The sequence below is a fragment of the Camelus dromedarius genome, chromosome 32 (genome assembly GCF_036321535.1).
Source record: "Camelus dromedarius isolate mCamDro1 chromosome 32, mCamDro1.pat, whole genome shotgun sequence".
Lineage (NCBI taxonomy): Eukaryota > Metazoa > Chordata > Mammalia > Artiodactyla > Camelidae > Camelus > Camelus dromedarius.
Window position 1 is genome coordinate 22,463,368 of NC_087467.1, and position 23,548 is coordinate 22,486,915.

The 23,548-nt window shown below is 55.4% G+C and overlaps 1 protein-coding gene across 7 annotated transcripts in view; it reads right to left on the reverse strand.

The window, feature by feature from the left end:
- Positions 1-3,856: 3,856 nt before the first annotated feature.
- Positions 3,857-23,548, reverse strand: part of PIEZO2 (piezo type mechanosensitive ion channel component 2) — a 281,019-nt gene continuing 261,327 nt past the window's right edge. For 6 of the 7 annotated variants that reach the window (XM_031439202.2, XM_031439203.2, XM_031439201.2 and 3 more), the window contains 12 exons: positions 23,284-23,416; positions 22,129-22,276; positions 21,828-22,042; positions 20,061-20,219; positions 18,461-18,608; positions 16,224-16,412; positions 15,800-15,892; positions 14,264-14,436; positions 11,734-11,862; positions 10,489-10,568; positions 7,761-7,944; positions 3,857-6,879 (listed from right to left, as the gene is read on the reverse strand). In XM_031439202.2, the coding sequence (XP_031295062.2) occupies positions 6,627-6,879; positions 7,761-7,944; positions 10,489-10,568; positions 11,734-11,862; positions 14,264-14,436; positions 15,800-15,892; positions 16,224-16,412; positions 18,461-18,608; positions 20,061-20,219; positions 21,828-22,042; positions 22,129-22,276; positions 23,284-23,416 (1,904 nt within the window). In that variant the 3' untranslated portion in view covers positions 3,857-6,626. Of the gene's footprint in view, positions 6,880-7,760; positions 7,945-10,488; positions 10,569-11,733; positions 11,863-14,263; positions 14,437-15,799; positions 15,893-16,223; positions 16,413-18,460; positions 18,609-20,060; positions 20,220-21,827; positions 22,043-22,128; positions 22,277-23,283; positions 23,417-23,548 lie in introns of those variants that run through there. The other variant, XM_064481623.1, reaches the window with a different exon arrangement.

The window sequence follows — 23,548 nt, forward strand, 5'->3', positions numbered from 1 at the left end:
TAACTTAATTGAATCTTGGTTTAAAAACACACTAGTCAAGACAGGCTAGATCATCCTGTCGGAATGAACAGCCCCCACATCCCTGTGACTCAGACCAACAGGATTTTCATCTCACAGACACTACAGGACCATCAAAGCTCGGCAGGTGGGGCACGCTCACTGTGGCCGCCTGGACGCCCAGGTTGGTGGCCTGGCCGACGTCTCCACGTGGCCTGTTGCCGTGTGAGTGGTGACAGGAGGGAAGAGGACAGGGTCCTCCGGCGACTGGAAGCTGCAGGCCACCAGGGGCCCGCGTCATGCTGCCCACACTCAGGGGCCAGAACTCCCCACGCAGCCAGCCTGCTGACGAGGGGCAGAGGTGGGAGGCGCAGGCCTGCTGCGTGCCTGGGAGCGGGGAGCTGCCTCGGGCAGACAGCGCAGCAGGGTGACAGCGGGTAGCAGTTACTGATACTTCTCTTAAAACCTGGTCAGCTTTTGTCAACATTCCACGTAGTCTCCATCTGCAGAGGGTCGGGGTCTCTAAGTGGCAGACACATCAGACTTCTGGGCGTTAAGTCTTACCTCCGTGCACCTTGGTCTCCGAGCTCCCGCGGGAGCTGTGCTCTGATCTCCCGCACGGCTGCGACTCCGATTTCGTCACCTCTCCCTGCAGTTGTGTCCACGTCGCGAAGGTGATGCTGTCAGGCTTGCTTCCTCCGTGCTCTGATCTGCAGCCATATCTTCACCTGATCAGCAGGACTCGCGGTTCTCCGACACCGGCCGCCCTCACTAGTCCACCCTGACTTCCCGCCCGAGATGCACACCACACACTGGATCCTCCCGGGGCTGTGGTAAGGCTGATAAGATCCCATTATTCCGAACTTTCCCCCAAGCACGCAGATCCCAGACCAGGCCCTCCGTGTCTGGCTCCCTCCCTGCATCCACGCTGCTCTCAGAAAAGCTTTCTGGGTTTCTTGCCCCAAAGGCAACGCAGGACAGAGGCAGCCTGCTGTCATCGGCTGCGGGCTCGGGCGGCGCTGAGCAAGGAACCGCCTGTGAGGCTCTGGGGTGTTCACGTCACCCACGGCGCGGCCTGGGGCAGAGACAGAGCCAGCGGAAGGCGGGTCCTCAGGAAAGAGCTGACCGGAGGCACTTTTAAAAGGGCGACTTGTATCCTGGGTGCATGGATGTGCCCTGTTGGATGATGGCTGTCTTGTCGGCAGCCGGGGGCGAGGGAGGGAGCCCCACGAAGGAGACCCTCCGCTGAGAGCCGGGCCCTGTGTATTCCTGTGACCTCGAAGCTTCTGGACTGTTCTAAGCTTTTGGGCTCCTCCCTCCTTACGCCCTAGGTGACAGTGCCACCAACAGGCCTGCAGCCCACTCCTCCTGAGGAATGGAACACGGCTTTCTAAGGTGTGCCTCGCCTGGGCGGGAGACAGACTTCAGTGTAAGAGATGCAGGAGCCCGGCCAGGGGGACAGACCCCCCCTCAGGTCCCGAGGGCCTTCTTCACCGCCTGCTCCCTCCTGAGTAAGCGGGGCACCCTCCTCAGCCTCGCCCCACCCCCACCCCCACCCCCCAGGCAGCACCAGGACCTGGACCCCGGGCAGGGCGGTGGCCACACACAGCAGGGGCTGGGACGAGTGGGAAGGGAAGAAACTGGGGGCCGGGGTGGGGGCGAGGAGAGGGGGTAGGAGGCGCCCAGCCCCGGGCACGGGAGTGCAGGGACCACCTCGTCCAACCCAGCTCCCTACGGGCAGCACCTGGGCAGGAGAGTGGCCAAGAGTCCCTCGAGGAGCCGCCCCAGCACACCCGCCGGCTCTGCTCACAGGGCCCAGCGGCCGCCTCACCCCCCCCCCCCGCCCCCAGGAAGCCGGGGCCCAGAGCTACTTAAGAGCCGCCCGCAATTCCCTCCATCCTTCTGCGTCTCTTTCTGGGACGTTGCATCTCGGTTCCTTCCGCGAAGATTCTAGGCACCGCAGTCAGGGCAGGAGGTGGTGGGCCGAGCAGAGCTGGCCGGGGCAGGGGCTCAGCCAGCAGCTGTGGGACCAGCAAGGCCTGGCAGCTGTGTCAGCCCACTGTCCCGTCCCCTGCCCTCTGGCTGGCGTCCCCGACCTGCATGACCTGAAGGAACGAGCATTAGAAACGCACTGTGTGGGCATAAACACCGGGGAAAAGGACTTTGGGGAAATCTCCTGCAATCAATTAGAAACGCCCCTAAACCTCCCCCCTCCCCTTAACCTGAAGACTGCCTCGGGGCTGTGGGGGTGCACTCGCGGGCATCCCTGAGCACCAGCGACACATAGGCAGGCTGGTGACACCTCGGCTGTGGCCCCCAAGCCTGGGAACGAGGCTGTGGACGGGCTCACCTGGCAGGGCGGAGGCCCCTCCACCCAGGAAACCCGACCGTCGGGAGGGCAAGGAGGCCGGGGGCCCAGAAGGGAGGGGATGGGGAGGAGGGGGCCTCTGGGTGGGACGTGGCTTGAGTCCCCAGCCAGGTGAGCAGAGCAGGGGTGCCGGAGGCTCAGGGGTCAGCCCCCTCCCCACAGCCTGAAGAATTAACTGCACACGAGGAAAAGCCTTTCCACAGGTGGCCGATTTTGGATGTGGGAATAATTCTGCGGAAGTGGAGAGCACGTGGCGCATCCGGGCCACAGGAACACGCGGATGGGGATGGAGGAGCTCCTGATGCACCAGCTGGGAGCGGACAGCCTCCATGCCAGCCTTGCAGGCCTCGACCCTCCACAGGGGCAGCCCCAGCTCCCACCAGCCCTGCCTCTGGTGGGGCGGGGCGGGAGGCCACGGGGTTTCTCCCCAGTAAGGCAGGTGCAGCCACCAGGGGTAACCGTGCACAGAGGTGCCGCTCTCTGCTCAGTGAGGGTCATGGTCCTGGTCCCAGACTCTGCTTACCTGGCGCCAACCAGGAGGCTTCCCAGCCAGTCTCCGACGCCCGCGATGTCTCCAGCGGTCTTCACTCGAGCACCAACGGGCTTCTGCTCTGGGTTTTTGTGCTTCTGAGACACGCTTCAGCCTCGGACGACCAGGAGGGAGGGACTTGACTCAGATGCTTCTGAAACTTGGTCAGTATGGGCAGGTTCTGTGGGTCTCACTGATTTTTGGACTCTTTAAAAAAGGAGGCGCAATCAGAAACTTGGTGTTGAATGGAATTAACATCTGAAGGACCAAAAGGACCTCGTCGTGAAGACGAGACAAGCTGCTTCCCTGAAGCGGCCTCAGCCCCTCGAGGCGCAGAGCCGGGAAGGGCCAGGCTCCACCCTTTTTACTGCTAACTCACGAACATAAGAGAACTCAATCCGTGTCCTTTGACTCTTGGACATTAACTTGATTTAATATTTTACCTTTCGTTCCTCCCTGAAAATTATGAAAGGAGATTTATGTTCAACCTTGGAACATTTCCTGTTAAGGTTTCATTCTGAAGTATCTCAGGTCGTCGTATTATTTCTCTGCAGAGCCTCACGGAGGTGATGCTGGACAAAGCGACTCGACCGTAGTCTGTGACGGGAAATTGAACAAGGACGCAACGTTCGGTCTTAGGTGTGGGGTGGTAGAGAAATTAACTAATCAGTGGGGTTTCTGAGCCATTTCAGAGCCGTCTGGGGACAAAATCTGGACTGGCCAGTGGAGGTCCCCTGAGGACATCCCAGGAATGTGCCCTCGGGGACGGGGGGTCTGCAGGCTGGCTCCCTCCCCCGGCCGGACAGCCACCCCTGGGCTAACCGGGGCGAGTGGCTCAGCTAAGGGGTTTAAGGAGGAAGCTCGGGGCGGCTCTTCCCCTGGGGAGGGGCAGACTCCCTTACATTCTGGTCTCTCTCCACTTTCATACCACTCCCTCCACTGTGCTTGTATCAATACTACAGGCGGCTTTTTTTATTGAAACAATTTTTTAAGAGCAGTTAGGTTCACAGCAAAATTGGGAGGAAGGTACAGAGGTTCCCATGCGCCCCCGGCCCCCCGCGTGCACAGCCTCCCCCGTCCCCCTCGTCCCCCACCAGATGGGGCGGTCGTCACAGTGACACCCGTTGTCACCCCAAGTCCGCAGCCTACGTTAGTCCACGCATGGTGCTGCACACCCTGTGGGCTTGGACAGCATGTCGTGCGGCATGTGTCCATCAGCGCGGCGTCCCCCAGCCCGACAGCCGCCGACCTTCTTCCTGTCTTTTCCCAAGTGTCATTCAGTCCGGAGCCTTTTCAGATCGGCTTCTTTCACCGAGTAACAGGCATTTACGTCTCCTCCATGTCTCTGTCATGACTTGTAGCTCGTTTCTTTCCACTGCTGAGCAATAATATCCCATTGTCTGGACTCTAACACAGTTTATTTGTCCATTCACCTACCAGAGGGCATCTTGGTTCCTTCCAAGTTTTGGCAACCACAAATAAAGCATCCAGATACCAAGATATCTCAGGACCAGGAAGGGCGGCCCCAGCTCACCGGGACCTCCAGGCCCAGGGGACACACCGCTGCAGCCCAGGGGCAGGCAGCCTGTCCCTCTGCCCAATCCTCCCTCCTCACTGGCCAGACCACTCCGCACACATCCTTGGGGACTGTCCCTCTCAGAGCCACCTGCAGAGGACCATTCTAAGGTGGCAGGCGCTTTCATAAGGGGATGTGTGTCCATCAGTATCTGAGCTGGGGCCGCTGCTCACGTGGGGCTGAGGATGTGGCCGGTTACAGCTTGATGTTTCCTTCCTGTTTTCAGAAAACTGGGCTGAACAAGACACGACCGGCTGGCGTGGGGGCCCAGCCAGGCTGCCTCCTTCTCCAGGCGAGTCCCCCTCCAGCCCACGCCTCGTTAGGAGCACTCCTTCTCCGTCTGTCTGTGTTTTCCCACCTCCACGCCAGAAGCTCTTTCTAGAGCTGTGGAACTGGTGCTCCATCCTGGGCCCCTTTACCTCCACGTGCGTTTCTCAGGAGCGATGCCCGCACCCCTCCTTCCTAAAGGTGCCGTGTCGCGCTCTCCAGAGATCCCCTGCGGACGTGTTTCAGAGAAAGGTCACCACCAGAACCGTGCAGGAAGACGCGTCCGCTGTCGGGAACCTGCACGTGGGCTGAGGAGCTCCCTGAGTGGTCTGAGTTTATTGCTCGATGACTGGAGTGTTGCTGGAAGCAGGGTGGAAGCAGGCAGCTTTCACGGTCGAAGAACGGGTGCTCATTCTCTGGAAGGTTCTGGACATCACTTGAACTCTGGTATCTTTTTAAAGCTGCATATTCACTGTCCATTTCCTTCCTGGAAGTTAATGTTACCGTTGTTTGCTAATTGCATTTCTCATCCAGAACGCCCACCATAGCAAACAGACGATAAAGCCAACAGGAAAGTCCTTCTCCTCTCGGCTGATTTTTCAGCTCCTTCTGCACAGTACAGACAACAGTTGCTTCTCCCATTCCATGCAGTAAGGCAGAATGAAGGGTATTCGGAAAGAGACTTCGCAGGATGCGTTTACTTTAAGTCAGTCCTGAACCCAAGCTACACAGGATCGTTTTTGACATCTTCTAGTCTGTTTAACGATTCTTCTCTGAAACTGTATTTTAATATGGAATGAAGACTACATTGCGATCATACATTTTTCATGCTACGTTGGTGTTTAAGGAAGAGGTTGTGTTACCAATAATAATAATTTAAGAAAAGGCCTTTTTTTTTAAATTCCCCAAGCTCAATATACATATTTCTTTCATAATTACGAACTTAAAAAAACCCGTCTCAGATGTAAAAATGTGGACTGGAATATGTAAACTCGTGGCTAGACCTGAAAAACAGGGAGAAAACCTCACAACACTGGAAAAGCCACTGCCGGGAATCCTGGAAACGGGAGGCCGCAGTGGGGGAGGCGGAGGAGAGCTCAGGCCCCGCCAGGGAGGGCAGAGCTGGGTCCCCCGCCGGGGGCGGGCGGGCTGCATCCTTCTCTGTCCCCTGGGCCCCGTCGCCACTGGGGCAGCGGCAGCTCTGGGCGGCGGGCACAGCTGCCCCGTGGGTGTGGGCCGCCAGCTGGGCGCCAGCCACGCCGAGTCCGGGCGTTTGTTTTTCCTGAGAAGTCACTGGTGTTTCATGAAAAGACTTCGTGCTCGTTGTCAGTTCAGGTAAGGCAGTAGGAGTGTCATGAGGGTACTTTCTGCTTAGAACGAGGCTCGCCGTTGCCCTGGCGGCATCAGGGGCCCCCAGCCCCGTCTTCCCCCGGAAGCTCTCCAGCGGTCCTCAGCCCTGTTCCCGTGCGCATCTGGGGGGTGGCCCTGGCAGCACTCCCGGGCTGCAGAGCCCCGGGTGCCGGGCCGCGAGGCAGCGTCTCTCCAGGAGGGCACCACCCTGCGTGGAAAGCTTCCTCCTCTTCCTCCTCTGTTTCTCTGAGGGACGAGCCGCACAAATGCCTCCGCCACACAGTCAGTCAGAATGCAGGACAGCGTGGAAAAGCAAGTGGGCCCGACCCAGAGAAACAGCATCCCAGGCGCATCCGGGCGGCTCGCCTGCAGAGGGACGCCCACGCCTGCGGCGTCTGTCGGAGGCACGACCGCTGCCGCCGACGCAGAAGGCTCGGCTCTCAGGGAAATATTGTGCTTTTCTTCCTCGGGTTCTTCGTTTGCTTTTGTTTTTGGAAACTTCAAATGCTACCAGGGCTTGCAGCCTGTGGCCTGGGCCATCAGTTTGTTTTCTCTCTGGTCCATTTGATCATGGTTTCTGGCGAGCGGTACAGGAATATTAATTTGGCATACAGATCCTCCTCCAGTTCCAGCTCCCCGGTCTCTCGGACTAAAAAGATGTCCGTGCACAGCTTCAGAATCCGATCCACATTCGGGAGCTCTTCAAACATGATGGAATGAGAAATCCCGCTGAAAAACTCACGGACAAACTTCCCGATCACCAGGACAACTGAAGCATACAGCCCCATGATGCTGAAAGAAGAAAGAGAGAGAAATTACATCTGGCAGCTAAGTGTGCTTAGTGACATGTCCAAATGAAAAAATAACATTTTCCCTCCAATGTCATAGAAGATACGATAGACTTACCAAAGCTTTTCCCTTTGGTGAAAATACTTTTTTTTCTGATTAAAAAAGTTATGTATGCTCTTGTAAAAAAAAAAAAATTCCACAGTGCAGGACCGCAGGACTGTGGGATGGGAAGCAGTGTCCACAGCGTCCTGGATGACCTCCAGGTGGCCGTGCTGCGTGCGTTATACCATAAACTACACCGTGTATGTGACACAAATGCAACTGCACCTCCCTCACTTTTCTGTACCTAGGACTTTTCACTGTAACCATATTGTCTTTCTCAGAGATTCATGTTTGTAATACAATTCTGGACAGAGAATGACTTCCTAAGGGCTCATTCTGCAAAATGGGAAAGTTTCTGTTAGTGTCTTGTAAGGGCTGTGCCTGTCCTGGGACTTAGGGTCAGACCCTGGTGGAATGCTAACATCAGGCCTGTCCAAAGCTGGGGCTTCGAACTAACCCCGTATCTACGAAGGTCAAAAGGAAAAATAAGCAGAGAAGAGACGACTCTATTTAATCTCTGGTTTAAACTCTGAATCGCACCAGGCTGTGCCGGAACAGGAAGTAGAGCAGCTGGAATTGCGGCTTCCGGGCCTGTCCTCTGCGGGGCGACTCGCACGAGGCACCCTGACTCCCGTGGGGCTCTGGCTCCTCAGTTTTTATAACGAGAGGGCCGAGGACCAGCGATAACACTGAGCCTTCAGGGAAGGCCCAGGACTTCCACCCTCATGGGGCGGGAGGTGGAGGCGGGCTCTCGGGGCGGCTTGCCGCACGCGGCTCCTTACCCGTAGCCGGCCAGGAAGCCCAGGCTGGGGGGGCTGACTTTGTCATTGAAGACCACCAGCTCCAGGGCCTGCGCGTGCTGGTTGTAGAGCCGGCTCCCCGTCAGGTTGAGCACCCACCACTCACTGCTGGACTTGGCGGTGTTGTCTCTGGACAGGATGATGGTGATGTTCATGAAGTTGTTTTCTGGAGAAGGAGACGTGTGAAATCCAGTTAGCGAGAGACTCTAGGCTTCAGTGCACCTCAGCAGTTCTCGGGGGCAAAACCTGGTTGGTGCCCACGGCATCGGGTGCAGGGGAGGCCACCTGGGCGTGTGAGCTCTGCAGGTGGAGAGGCGGGTGGGCCGGGTGTGGGGGTCTCCCTTGTTCACCAAGAGGCCAGTCCTGTTGCTACCCAAGGCGGCGGCCACGTCACAGGGGACAGCAGAAGACCTGTCACTGGAGCATCTTTGCTGATGAATCCAAACAACTAATTAGATGTTTAAAACCCCAAATAACTGACTTTTGATGGAATGGATGGATTCCTTCATACGACCATCGTCCACTGAGTGTCCCTGTGGAGGAAGGCTCTCTGTGAAGTGCTAAGGGCTTAGCAAGCTGCACACAGCCCAGCTGGATGGGAGAGGCCGGGAACGCGAGCACACTTCGTGGGCACGTGGCACCACCTCCGGACCTGCACTGACAAGGTCTGCACGCTCGGAGAGACCACTTCTGGTTGGTGTGATCCAATCCGGGAGGGCTCCCAGAGGAGACGACTTCTGAGCTGGGTCTGGACGGGTGAGAACTTTGCCAGGGCGAGGTGGAGGGGGGAGAGGAGATCCTTTCAGGGAAAGTTGCTGGCATGAAGCCCTGCAAAGTTCTGAAGCCCCGCAACAAATGCTCAGTGACTGCATACACTAAACAAACAGTACAAGATGTGGAAACTGAAGCTTGGAGTGGCCCCGTGTGGGGCTGTGTACGAAGACGCCGCCCCCACCAATGATAAGAGGGCCCCCCCCCCAAGGACCAGCGCCAGGGGCTGTCAGCTCTGCGAGGGCAGGAACCTGTCTGTGCAATCTCATGTAACCTCCTGGACCAGAGGAGTCCATGAAGGTGCCTGGCAGTAAAGGTCTGTTTATTGGATGGATGGACGAATGGACAGATGGATGGATGGACGGGAGGAGAGATGGATGGACTGACGGACGGGTGGAGGAGAAAGGAATGGCAAGAAATTGGCAAAGATAAAGTCCTCCGCCAGGAAGAACATGAACCATGCAGAACACCCAGGAGCAGGAAACACCTTGGTTCTGACGTCTGGAGACTGACCCGAGGGGGCTGTCCGGTCCAGGTTTGGACTCAGTTCCCCCTCATCCTGGTCGTGTAGGCTCAGCGGAGTAATTCACATGCCAGGCCTCAGCTTCCTCACCCATAAACTGGTGAGACCCACTAAGCTATGCTAAGTCTACCTTGGGCAGAAGGTGAGAGATAACTCAGTAAGGAAAGCTCATCAGATGAGCTGTGAGCGGGATCTGAGAGCATCTCTGCCGCTTGGTGCCGGGAACAGGACTTTGTAGGCTGGACCTCAAATCACCCCCAGGCAGACAAGCCAGTGTGGGGACAGAACGCCGTAAAGGGGAGGAGATTAAAGATGCTGCAGGATGGAGGGCAGGGAGGGGTGGCCGGGACATAGGGAGAGCGGATTTGGAAGGGAGAAAGGGCACATCTTTCTTTGAGGCTGAAGAGAAAGAGGAAGGAGACAGAAGGCCTGGCTCCTGGCGGGGCTGGGAGAGGCTCCAGGAGGAAGGCAGCAGGAGACGATCCACTGAGATGAAGCTGCGGGGAGGGGCCTGCTGCCGGGCAGGAGTGCTGGGGACAACAACTGCTGGCGGGGCAGGCTGTGCTGCCAGACCAGGCCTTCCCAGCACGTTCCAGACTGGAGGGAAATGCTAACTTTCAGTGCATCTTGAGACGACCTCTCAAGACACACATATTTCACCACATCTCCGGGCTCTCTGTTTGCCGATCACCCTCCGGGCCCTCTTTCCGGCCTCTGTTTCCCGCAATTTCCATAGGGCATCCTAACTGTTTCCTCACATCCCTGTCCTTCCAGCTAAACAGGAGCCTGGCACACGACCCGGGACAGCGAGTGACCCACAGTGGTGAACGGGCGACCGTGAGCTGGTAAGCGCATCGTGCTCCATCTCTACCAGACGGAGCCTCTCGTCTGGCCCAGGTGGCTGCCGAGGTCCCACAACGCCTGATGAGGAGCAGAAGCCAAAAGCACCAGGTCACCACGTGCCGCAACAGCCACGCTGTGAAATCGTGGCCCCTGGGTACCGTGTTGGTACCCAGCCGCCCTTGGGCTGGACAGAGTCCATTTCCTGCTGTGTTTTTACTGTTTTTAGTGTGGGGCCTTCACAATAAAACGTCGTTATGATGCAGTTTTCTGCCAAGGACGTGGTTGCTGATAGAAACAAAGAGACAGATCCTGATCAACCAGTACCTTGTGACTAAATGTGAGTCTAAGTCAACCAGGCTCCACAGCCACGAACAGCAGGAGAGGAGCCTAGGCTCCGGGTGAGCGAGCGGTCCCTTCCGGCCGGCGGACGCGCCTGGAGCCTTACTTCTCATAAACCGTGTCGCGGGGGAAAGAAAACTGGAAAGGAACCTGATAAAGGCTGAAAATTCAAACCAACAGGAGCTGGATAAAGAGATTAAAAATCGCCCTGGAACACTTCTCGCTCGTTCTTACCAGATAAAAGTTGCTTTATGGGTTTGGAGTTGGAGTCGCTGGGAGCTTTCACATAGTACGGGTAGATCCTTTCTATTGTCCTGCGCGTTAAGAAAGAAAAGAGGTAGTTAAATTCTAGTTGTTTAACGCGCATAAAACTGACTTTTTTGTTGCTGTTTTTGACCTTGTTTCAAACAAATGATGATCAGGGCCTTCACATAACTGTGCAACGTGCAGCCCTCGTAGTTTCTAGGTTTCCACTGTCATCAGAATTCTCTGAAGGTGAATGAACACATTCACCGGCTTCTAACCAGACACTCACCTCTGTCCACAGGCTGGTGAACGGCCTAAAACGGCTAGAGATTTCCCCACACCTATGACTTCTCTGAAGCAAGGGGCAGTGACCACCCTTATGGAGAAGACACTGAGCAGCCTGCCAGTTTTAACTTTCAGGATTTCAAAGCTCTCTACAGTGAAGTGGGCTGAGTGATCTGATCCAGAGACGGGGCGAGGGGAGGACTGAGACCGAGCCCTCAGCCCACCTCAGTACGACTGGCGCCCTGGACGGATCGGTCCATCTCTCCAGGCCTGTCTCCTCATCTGGGAAGCGATAGGGGAGGACCTGGCGGTGCTCAGGGGCCCCTTGTGTTTAGTGGTTAACACGGGACAGCACAGCTCAGGGATGCTTCTCGGAGGTTCCCACTCTGAATGCACTGACCGGGCCAGGCAGACGGGGGCAGGGCTGGCGTGGCTGCTGGGCTCGGGAACACTTCACTTAGCAGCTTGAGCTCAAGAGCAGTTTTTCCTCCTGCTGGGTCTCATACTAGAATCTCAGCTTCCCAGCTTGGATGCTTGGAATGCAGCATTGCATGGCAGGATGATACAGTAAGAGTGCTTCCCCTCAAATTTCCATTTCCCCCAGCCTTCCCCTCACCCGCCCTGGGTGAGCCAGGCAGTCAGTGCCTCGGGGGCGGGAGTAATAGTAGGGAGGGGTCTCACGGGGTCTGCCCCTGGCTTTTGGTGACTACGGTCAGGTAAGAGCAAGGTTTGCCACTGGAGAGGAGCTCAGTCTGCCCTGGGTGGTGCGGGCGAGCGGCCGGGAGGAAAGCCGACTTGCTCTGACAGCACTTCGGGGACAAAACACGCATCCACTTGAGTCACCAAAGAAGGAAGAAATCGCATTTCTTGGACACGAATTTGTAGAGGACAGTTTGTACCAGATACATGCACCCCTCAAAGCCGTATTAACAATAACAATCAACTTACACCGGTGTTTTTGAGCTTTCTGTGCTGTTCCCTGCAATCATTTTAGCTATATTCTCTCGTGTAGTATTTGGAAGAGGAAAAGACAGTTTATCTGTTGCTATTTCTGCTTTTGCACCCAGACTCATGTTTCTGTGAAGAAAAAAAAAGAAAAAAAAAGAGCTCACTGTCAGGGGTTCTTCGCAAGCCTGCAGGAGATTAAAACCACACTAAACTCTCTATTAATCTAATCAAGGCTTCACTGGGTCCACAATTGCGAACCCCGACCAGAAGGTCCACTTTCCCTTTATACCCGGCCTCTCAGACACCCCACTTACACCCAGGGGCCACAGACACCTTTAAAGCAGATCACAGGTGAGGAGGAAGGGTCTGGGGACCCAAAGAGAAGTGGTCTTGATGCCCTAATGGGACCTGAAACACTGTTCATTAACCCAATGATATTTGTCTCCACAGGGACGCACAGAATCCACAATTCAAAAAGAATGTTCACAATGAGATGCCACCTGTCAGAGTGGCTATTATCAAAAAGCAAGAAGTGTGGGAAGGGACAGACGGGATTTCAAAATTGTAGAACAGATAAACAAGATTACACTGTATAGCACAGGGAAATATACACAAGATCTTATGGTAGCTCATGGAGAAAAAAATGGGACAATGAATATATATATGTTCATGTACAACTGAAAAATTGTGCTCTACACTGGAATTTGACACAATATTGTAAAATGATTAAAAATCAATTAAAAAAAAAGCAAGAAGGAACAAGAGCTGGGAGGATGTGCAGAAAAGGGAGCCCTTGTGCACGGCTGTTGGGAAGGGGAATTGGTGCAGCCACAGAGGGAAACAGTATGCAGGTGCCTCAAAAAATTAAAAATACAACTATGGTCCATACGTTCCAACAATTCCACTTCTGGGGATTTATCCAAAGAAAATGAAACCACTGACTTGAAAACCCACCGGCACCGTCATGTTCACGGCAACACTATTTACAGCAGCCGAGCGTGGAAGTAACCCACGTGCCCATCAGCAGAGGGCTGGACAAAGAAGACGCGGTGCACACGATGGAATACTGCTCAGCCATAAAAAAGAATGAAATCTTGCCATTTGCTACAAGACACGTGGACCTTGAGGGCAACAGACTAAGTGAGTATGTCAGACAGAGAAGGACAAATACCATATGATCTCACTTATATGCAAAATCTAAAACACACTAACTCACAGATACAGAGAACAGGGTGGTAGTGGCCAGAGGTGGGGGTTGGAGGGGTGGGCAAAATGGGTGAAAGGCGTTAAACAGTAGAGACTTTCAGTTACAAAATAAGTCCTGGGGCTGAAACGCATAGTGTGCTGACCACGGTTAATAAGACTGTACTGTGTATTTGAAAGTTGCTAAGAGACTCTATTTGAAAAGTTCTCCTGAGAAGAAAAGGCTTTTTCGTGACTATGTGTGCTGACAGGCGTAGCTGGCCGTGACGTGGTGATCGTTCCGAGATGGACACCAACGCCATTATGTTGTCCACCTGGAACTAAGACAATGTTGCATGACAATCACAGCTCAATAAAAAAAAGTTCAATCAGAAATTGACTTAAATTTTTTTTTGTTTTCTTGGGTTTTTTGGTAGTTCTTTCAAGGAAAGGTTAGGAAGGGCATTTTCGGTGGTACAGAATTCCATGTGAGGAATTTACGACATTTAAAAGGAAAAATAAGATTAAAAAAGGAGTTCTTTAAATTCTGAGTAGCCTCCTTCAAAACACCTCTTGACTAACTCCTTGTAAATTCACTTCAGACGCTGGATGGAGTTCTTTCTCACCAATCGTGATTCTTTCTTAATCCCAACCAAGAAGCTGGAATTGTGGACCCAAACGAACCTATCACGTGACTGCCAGAGTCCTGCCTGCGGTGAAGCTCAGCTGGTGTATCGTGTTCAGGCCCCCAGCCGGCCCCACTGACTCCTCGGGCCTCGGGAGGCAGGAAGGGTTCCTAAGGCTGCGGGGTCGTGGCCACGTGTGGCCAGAGGCTCAGGGTGGGTGGCAGGCTCTCCCTTCCCCGTCCCAGGACGGCCAAGATGTGCTCACAGCTCCCGCCTGGAGAGAGAGAGCCTCTGGGGCTCCCCGGCTTTGAAGGCAGGTGAAGGAGAACCCGGGGCTCTTTGTCATCAAGTCCAGACTCCAAGCTTTTGGGGAAATCTTACAATTTACCCGCCTTGGTTTCATTTTGTGAGCCATCACCCTCTTCCTTTTCCCTCTGCCTTTCTCCCTTGTTCACAGAGCCCATTGCCAGCCTCGTCAAAACTGAAATTATTAGGAAAAAAAGAAACTAAGAGGGTCTTAGTTTTGTCCATGATTCCCAGGCAAACCATTATTTAATAAGAAACAAAGACATCAGTTACAGCATCGAATGGGTGTTCCCAAGAAGTAAGGTCAACCAAGATCCACATTAATCAAAACTTTCCATCCTTCCACACCCCCCGCCCCCACCCCAAGTTCAGACTGGCGGAAGGGGGAAATTAATGCATGGAAACATAGTAACTACCTCTGAATACTCCATGAAAAAACAACAGAGAAGCTACTATTGGGGTCCATGAGCTCCTGTATCATTTTCTGCTTACTGGGAGGGCTGATGGTCCACAAAGAATTTGAGTTTCCTTCCAGCTCTGCTACTGTTATGTCTTCTTTTTCATAATTTTCCAGAAATTGCATAGCACCCTGTGTGCACACAAACACATGTGCATAGATGGATCAGACACCGGACGATGGGGAAAGCCGGGCGTTCCTGCTCCTCCTAGCTGACCGTGCGGAGGGTCCTCCTCCGCCTCTGAAAGGCACGCTCCTGTCACGGGCTGGCCTGTGTGTCCCAGGCGCTAACAGCCCCTGTCACACTGCCAGACCCCAAGGGTGACGTCGCCACACCTGCAGCCACGGAGTCCCTCCAATTAAGCAGTAAAGACAAGTCAGGTGATTTCGTGTCATTTTTCCTTCCCTGGAAAGAAGGAAATTTATCAGCCCTTGGGGAAGGACCCTCTTGCGAGAGAGTCAGACTCACTATCCACCCAGGACATCTGGGCCTTCTCCCAGCTGCTCGTCCGTCAAGATCAGCTTTGACAGCGCCCATCATAGGGCGATAACTTTACACAAGAGAAAAGCAAATGTTTGCCTATGCACCTGATTTAAATAAAAAACACTCTCTGTGAAGCACAGGCTAGTGATGCCAAGCCCTGTCACTGCGGTTACTGAAGGCACGGGGAGCAGGGAAGGAGTTGCGTTGGCCACAGCCCGCCCCCAGAGCATCACCCTGGTCTCACACAGTAGAGCGTGGTAATCTTGTTTTTGTTAATCATTAAAGAAGTAGTATTGTTTGAGAATTTGAAGAATTCTCATGCTGCATGTAGTCTTTGTGACGACTGTCTTATTACAAAGGAAGTTGCTTGGAAAATCTGTCATGATTAGTTTTTTTATTTTTATTTTTTTGGGGGGGAGGTAATTAGGTTTATTTATTTTTTATTTATTTACTATTATTTTTTAAGTGGCAGTACTGAGGATTGAACTCAGGACCTGGTGCGTGCCGAGCACACGCTCTACCACTGCGCCGTGTCCTCCCCACGACCCTGCCACAATTCATTCAGCCAATCCCTACTGGCTGAATCCCCAAGTCGCTTCCAGTTTTTACTAATAAAGGAAATGCCATCACAAGCAGATGCCGCAGGGAGCTTTGCGCATAGTTTGAACCACTTTTTCAGGACAGATTCCTGGAGAACTCACAGTCAAAGGGATCAATGTATTTACCCCAATGTAAAGAATTTAAAAATTTAACAAGGGTCCACACGTGCTGTGCTTCACATTAAAACGTTCTGAATTAAAATTATGTTAATTAACACTTACATCCCAGAGGATAAAACTTGACATTTTAGGTTGTCACAACGTCCGGTGTCCAGGAACGCACCTTACACAGCCGATAACCCTGGGAAGTGCTGCCCGCCACCTCCGGCCGTGGCACGGGGGTGCGTAAGGCGGCAGCCGGCCAGCTGCCGGGAGGCGGGCCCCCGGAGCCCGACCACAGGCAGGTACTTACGGTGTCCCTAGAGAAAGCCTTGATAAACTTGTGAAACTGCGGCTGGTCCATCACTTTCAGCTGGCTCTGCTGGGCGCTCATCGTGAAAATGGGCTGGAAAACAAGGCGCACGGGCCGGTCAGCCTTCCCCAGCTCCTCCTGGGCTCAGAGGAAGCGTGCCCACAGCCCCCTGCCCAGGGAGGGCCCTGCTGGCACTCGGAGGCCACTCTGTGAAGTGGCTGCCCCAGGGCAGACCCAGAGCACAGCCACACCTGGCTGCGCTCCGCCCCGCAGCCCACTCCTCACGTGTTTGCAGAACAGGCAGCATTCAGGTAGGAAACGTGGGTCCACAAAACCCGAGGGAGCCCCCTGGGTGGTCCTCACAGCAGGGCACAGCGGGGGCGGGGCGGGCAGTGGGGGAGACTGCAGGAAGGCCAGCATTTACCTGGTACCCGCCCAGGGTGATGGTGACTGAGACGTCCAGGGGCTGGTTGGTCACGCCCGCGACAGACTTAACCAGGGACATGAAGAGCAGCGGGAACCAGACGATGCAGATGAGCAGGACGATGATCATGCCCCCCATGCCATACTTGACCGCCTTCTTCTTCTTCTGCCCCCGCGGCTGTGGGTACCTCTGCAAGGGAGGGCCCGGCGCTCAGGCGCCGCCCTGGGGGCGGGGTGCTGCCTGCACTTGGCCCCGATTCTGCTCTGAGCTGGGGGACAGCCTTGTCCCCACCAGACGTGGGGCTGGAAGGAGCTTGCTACATGTCTCCACTGTGGCACCCGGGGGCCCATCGTGGCCTGAGTGACATGTCCTTAAAACGGCTGTGTGGGGACCTGCAGCCCAAGGGATCAAACCTTCTGCTGAGTAAACCTCTGTCTCTAACAGAGCACTGGAAAAGGACCTGTTACTTTAAATTCCTGACCACGCAAGACCTGCGCCTTCCAGCTGACTCCTCCCCCCTTGGAGGGTGGAAAACATCTGACGTTCACTTGGGACGACATGGTCCAAGTCCTGTGATGGTCTGTGGGGTCCAAAGAGCCCTCCTGGCCGCCCCGCCCTCTTCTCCAACCCCCTGCGGGGTGGCCCCGCCCCCTGCCACCACTGACTCGTCCATCGTGCCCCAGAGTCTCCTCTTCCCGGACCCCCGCCGGCTCTGACACTCAACATTGTGTCACTTTTCTTTTTCCTTCTGGGCTTCTCTTTGCCAGCTCAGAGTGGTTCAGACCCCTCCACTCTCAGTTACCCGCTCGTGGCTCCTGCCTGGACCGGATGGGTCCTCTCCCTTGCCTTCCCCTGGCCTGGGCTCCGTCCCTCCAAACAGGAGCTCCAAGAGCGCCCCCGGTGAGGCTGCCGGGGCGCCCAGCCCGGAATGCTGACCCCCAGAATCATGAGCAGGCAAATGGCTATTTTTAAACCGCTAAGTTTAGTAGTCTGTTAGCTGCAGACACAGCTGACGTCATGTCTGCTGAACACAGGGCTCCCGGGGCAGGGGGCAGACAGCCCCCAGCTGAGGTCTCACACGGGAACTGTCCCCACATGACGGTGGGTCGGACGTGCTGGCGGCCACGCCAGAGGCGGCCCCCCCTGTGATGACCGGGAGGTTCTTTGTGTCCCGTGGGGGCTCACGGTGCTGACTCGCCTTCTCTTTCCTCAAGTCTCACACACTAATTCGAATTTTCCACCCATTTCTCAATATTTCAAACTGTTCAAAACACCTACTGTTTTGGCCTCCCCCCACTTTTCTTCTTCAGTGAACAATTCCTGCTTCTTCCTACTTTTTCTCTCACGTCATGACTTTCAGACCTCTGTCACCCTGGCTGCTACCTCAGTGTCCCTTTGGTAGAAAGGTTCTCAGTCTGTCGTCATATCAACACTCTGCCCCTCAGAAATCAGGACGAGTCAACACAATTTTAAATATGAGCCCGCCCCATCTCTCCACGCCCCCAAACCCCGTAAACACAGAGGCCTCGGTGCAGCGGGACCCCGGACTGTGAAGCTGAGACTCCCAGAGGCAGCTGCGGAACACACCAGTAATCACGCGGACCAGGAGGGCCTTTCCCAACAAGGTGTCCTCAGGAGGAGAGGAAGCGGCCCCTGCTGCCGCTGTGGCCAGCGCCATGGGTGTTTCTAGACCTCTCGTGCCACAGGCTCCCGTTTCACGTGCTGAGCTTTTGGAAGATTCCTTAAATAATACTAATTCCCTTAAATAACACTAATGTTTAAACCTTAACTTCCAGCCCAGAGAATAAGTAAATATCTGCACTTTCATTTCCTTTTGCCCAAAGAGGTTACATCGCCCGTCCCTCATCGAAGGGCGAATCAGAGAATGAGCTGCGTCCCAGCCACCTGACCCCCCTTTTCTCCATAAAACCACGCTCCCTCCTGCCCACAAATGAGCCACTTCAGAATTACTGGGTCAGACAGCCGTGTACCACTTCTGTTTAGAATAATCACAACGCCCAGCTGCCAAAGAAAGGCCCATCTGAACGCTGTTCTCACCGAGGCGCAGCAGGTCCGAGGACCCTGGACGTCAGCACGGCAGGCGCAGGCCCTGGCAGTCTTGGCCCCCCGCCCCACCCTCGCCTGCACGGCCCCCAGACCTGCGGAGGTTCACGCCAGCCTCCTGGCCAGTCTGCGTCTGAGAGACACCAGCAGGCCCGGGCGTTTGCTCGGCTTACTTTTTCCGACTCCCGCCAGCACTTGAGGATGAAGATGTGCGCGTAAATGTCCTCCACGCAGATCCAGCTGGACAGGCTCAAGGTCGTGTCCGTCCACACCCAGTCCATCACGGCCCTCAGCTCCGTCAGGAAGGGGACGAGGCGGAACCTGGGGAGACCGCGGCTCGTTCGGGGCCGCCCCAGCACCCGGCCAGCCCGGGGCCCACGTGCTCCCTGACTGTTCCCACCCCACGACTCAGACACGACTCCCAGACATGCCTCTCTGGGTAAAACCCTCCTTGCAGTGCAACTGCTCTTCGTCACAAGTCCAACATCTGGGCTGGCGTTTTCCTTTCATTGTTTATAATTATTTTTTGCTGATAGTCTCAACAAACTGGAATTCCCTTTTTAAATAAGACTGAAGGGGTCTTCAGTCTCTTTCATTAAAGTCTCACAGCTTTCACTGTACACATTTTTCACTTCTTTGGTTAGATACATTTTTTTAAGCACTGCGTTACTTTTGATGCTTTGCAACTAGGAAAGTTTCCGGTTTCTCTTTTTCAGGTATTTCCTGGTGAGCAGATGGCTCCCGTGCACTGATTTTATATCCTGCCACTTTACTGAAATGTTGATTTGTTCCAACAGGCTTTGGTCTTTAGGATTCTCTGTCTATAGGACCATATAATCTGCCAGCAGACTCCACGTTACCTTTTTTTAACATTACTTTATGTTATGAGACTGTCGATCACAGGATTATTAATTACGGGGAATGAGCCAGGAAAGGTTACATGCTTGTGAGTGAGATGAGGGCAGATGAGAGAAGGCGGAGGGGACAGAAGTGTTGTCCAGGGCACACGGCAGTTGACTAAGTCTAACGGGACCCCTGGCTTAGTCCCTTCCGTTTCAGCTGGGAGTGAGCTGGCCTGGGCTCCTCTCAGGCCTGGGGACTGTTCCTTGTGTCCTCCCCGACACGGAGCTTCTCCCAAGGCTGGGGCTCCTCCTGGGCCCCCAGCAGCTTAGGCTTCTGCCCTGAGCTACTCGCTTTCACTCAGTGAGACGCTGACACGCGTGGGGACGCACTCTCCTCTGTGACTGCGTCCCGGTCCCCACGTCCAGCGCTCCCCTCAGGGCCGTGGGATCACCCCCGGGAGACTGGGAGGAGCTGCTGCCACGGAAGCCGGCCCCCGGGAGAGCCAGCGTGCTTCATGGGAGCGGCGAAGGCGCACTTCCAGGCACCGGCAGGCCGGTGGCGTTCAGCGTGGGACTAATCCCCCTGCAACGAGCGAGCCCGCTGCACAAGCACGCCACCGGGGGCGTCGGGACAGCCCTGAGTCCACACGCTCCGCTCCGCTGCTCCCAGAAGTGTGCTAACGCTTAGGGTCGCCTGCCCCTGTCTTCCACGCAAAGACTATCATGGTAATTGTGCAGAAATAGACAGTGAACCACGCGGCTGGTCCCAGGGCAGCACCCTGGCCGGGGGGGTGGGCAGCCACCCAGAGAAAGGTGTTTCAGAGGTGCCTCCACTCTTTCCTCAAACCCCACAGGAGCCCCACGGTGACTACCGGCTGCAGGTCACCCCCCGACCCCGCGGGGATGGCCGCGACAGCCCAGAGCAGCTCACCCCTGAAACAGGAAGAGGTTGACGTAGTTGTAGCTCTTGGTGAGGAAGTTCCCAAGGACCCGCGTCGGGTACCCACAGCGGATCTGGTAGGCGGACAGCCCGAAGTAGACGCACTTCACGAAGTACCACAGCTGGGCAACCAGGTTCTGGCTGAACTTCCTGAGACGCGAAAACACGGAAGAGTGAAGGAACGGAGCGCTCCTCCCACACAAAAGGACATTAATTTAGGGTAAAAAAAAAGCCTGATTGCCCCTCTGGCACTTGAAGTCAACTCCATGAAGCCTCTCTGCGTGGTGGATCTCTTCAAAGGCAAAAGGTGGGGTCACAAAAATCTTACGATTATAACAAATCCCTATGAATGTGCCCCCAATTTGTTACAGCGTCATTCAGTTGTTCAGGCCACCGTCACAGTAAGTTACTGTTAAGTGGATTTGCTGGTACCATGGTCCGACTCAAAGCTCAACAAAGGAAAAACTCAAAACACGTTTTTTACTTGAAATGACCCACAGCTTGGAAGATGCAGAAGAAAGAATTCTGAGAAGTGAACCCCCATTTTTTTTTGCTAGACATCCAGAAGGCAGGTTGCGTCGTACAGCTCATGAACGCTACTGTAAGTCTGTGCAAAAACTTAGTGGAACTAAATTTCATACTAGAAAAAACCCAGAACACATTCTCAAAGAATGATGAACTGTAAGGTCATTTTTAACTGTGGAAAAATGCAACATTCTGTGAGTCTTACATGTGGTCAGTTGGGTACAAATTAGAAGTACAATAAAAGCCAAGCCCTCTGACTCAGGAAGGCCTGGGTACAGCCTGCCTTGTGCTGAGAGTTAAGAGCAACACCTGACGTTTCTTCCACAAACTGTGTATGACTCTTAATGTTGCCTTTTGGATTTGTCTTACTTTCAATTTTGTTATAAGATGGAAACATACTATTTTAAAACTGAAAACAGCTATTCTTGAGTCTCAAGATCTAAGATCAAGCCAGGAAGGCGTGCATGTGGGCCCTCCATGTGGGCGTCAGAGGCAGAGACCCCCAAATGTTTCTTAGGAAGGTCCCCCCTGCAGAGAAACCCAGCTTTGGTCCTTCAGGACCCAGTGAATGAATGGAACGGCATCTGCAAGGTGTCCAGGACACACCACAGGGAGCCCGCGCCGGCTCTGCACAGCCTCGTCTCTCTGGGAACTGTCCGCGCTGGAAGGACACCAGGAAAGGACACTCCGTTCTCTCTCCTGGGAAACGTCCCTTGACTTTCCAGGCCCTTAGGATGAGGACCACGTGGGGAAGAATTCATCCAGATCCACCAAAATTACATCAAAGCCTTAAAGCCATGGTGCCTTCTACTCCTTGTAAAAGGACCAACCCATGTTTTACTTATTTAAAGAAAAATTCCCCTCCCGCGATGCCGCAGCAGGTCAACCTGGAACAAGCGCCAGCTCAGCGACAGACCCCGAAGTCACCGCGCTGACCGTGCTCAGGGCCGCTGCAGTGGCCCCGCGCTGGGGGATGTCCTTCTGCCTGGTCTCTGCATGTTTCATCCCCGGGGACCAGAGCCGCCCGCCTCCACGTCTGCCACGACACCTGCCATGAACAGCTGTATGGACCGCAGGCGGCCACTGGGGGTTTGTGGGCAAAATGGAGTGATGCCCACAGAAAAAGCCTCTTATCAGCTTAATTCTTCAGGATTTTGTAGCATCCCACGGCTGACATTCCAGCCGGTGGCCCTGCCTTCCCAGCCCCAGGGCGCTGGCTCCCAAAGGCCTCACCTCTCGGTCACGCCCGGCAGGATGAAGAACATCCAGAAGTGAATCCCGAACACCAGGATGACCTGGAACACGACCTTGCCCAGCACCGTCTTCCGCAGGTACAGCGCGCGGTCCACCACCATGGTCCCGAACTGGATGAGCACCATGACCAGGAACGGCCCCGGGACCTGGTCCTCTGACAGCGAGGACGTGATGTCGGCGGCGGCTGAGTGTTTCTGGGGGAGACGAGGGGGTCAGGCCAGGCCCCTTGCAGGTCCCCTGTGCCTCGGCCCTGGTGTGTGGCGGCCTCTGCCCCACCTACCCCAAAGGCCCAGAAGCCGAAGACGATGATGATGAAGTCCACGGTGTCGGCCAGGAACATGAGCACGTAGACGTCGGTCACGGCGCTGTAGTCAGGGTGGATGAGGTCGTAGAAGAACTGCCTGATGGGCACGTACACCTGCAGGGCCCTGCGAGACACACGCGCCTGCTCGGGGGTCCGGACACAGGAGCCACCGGAGCTCTCCTCCCCCAGCCCGGCCCCGCCGCCCACAGCCCCGCCAGGGGCAGGGGGTGCTCCGCTCCAACACAGGCTGTGCGCCAGGCAGTGGCCGGCGGGACCACAGACCTCTCCTCCTGCTCAAAGCATAAGGGAGGGTGGGAAGCCCTGGAGGTGACGAGCCAGCTCGTCACCCGATTCAGTTACTCTCCACCTGCGAGACCTCGGCCCTGCTCTCTCTGCACGTTCGTTTCCTCGTCCGTAAAAGGTGGTGATGAGGAGACCTGAGGCCCAGGGCTGCGGTGACAGTTGAAGGGGCGCCGGCCGGTGTCCGAGTCCCAGTGCACACTGGGCAGCCCCGCCCACCCCCGTCCGGCCCTGGGCCCCTTTGGGGCTCACCTTGCTCCGTCCAGTGCTCCCTTGCTCCCGGCCTGGCCATCCGGCCTCCGCCCTAACCCCACTGTGCCTGGATTCTGCCTTCAGTTCAAGGCCACGGTCAGGTGGGGACGGCCCTCAGTCTCAGAGCCCAGACCCAGGGCCACGTCTGCTGCCTGTCTGTGTCCCTGACACCTGGGGGGACCTGAGCCCTTGGCCGGAGATGGGCCGTGATGTCTGATAAGCCCCTCCCCGAGGCGCACCTCGGCCTCCCTCCTTGGGGTGACAGTGTATCTCTGAGAGCCTTCCGGCTTGGGCCTCACATGCCTCTCTGTCTGGTATGACTCTTCCATGATACCGCCTGGAAACACAGACCGTGAGTCCTTTTTCCAAATAGAAAAAGTATGTTTTACAAACGCCATGGACATAAACACGAATCATCCTTGTTGGAAAAGGGTTTTTCAAAAAACAGTACCACGACGGGCCGTCTCTCTCTGCCCGAAGCAGACACCCTCCGTGCGGGGGAGGCGCTCTCGCCCTTTGCCCTGGCAGGGCCTGACCCTGGCCCCCACCCAGCGAAGCGCGGCCACACCGTGCACTCACTTCTTGATAGCGAAGGCTCGCGCTCGGATGAGCTGTTCCTGGAGCTCTTCCACGTACAGCTCCCTCTTGCTTTTCTGCTTGATGCTCAGCACACTGCTTCCCTTCTGGCTGCTGTTCCGGGTGCTGGTGCTGCCTGGGAGGAAGACAAGCCAGGAGGCACTGGGGGTTACGGGTCTGTCCACGGGAACGTCGCAGAACCCCGGCAGCCCCCACGGCGGAGGGATGGGTGCAGCTGGCCAGAGGGTGAGACGGGCGGGCCCGTGAC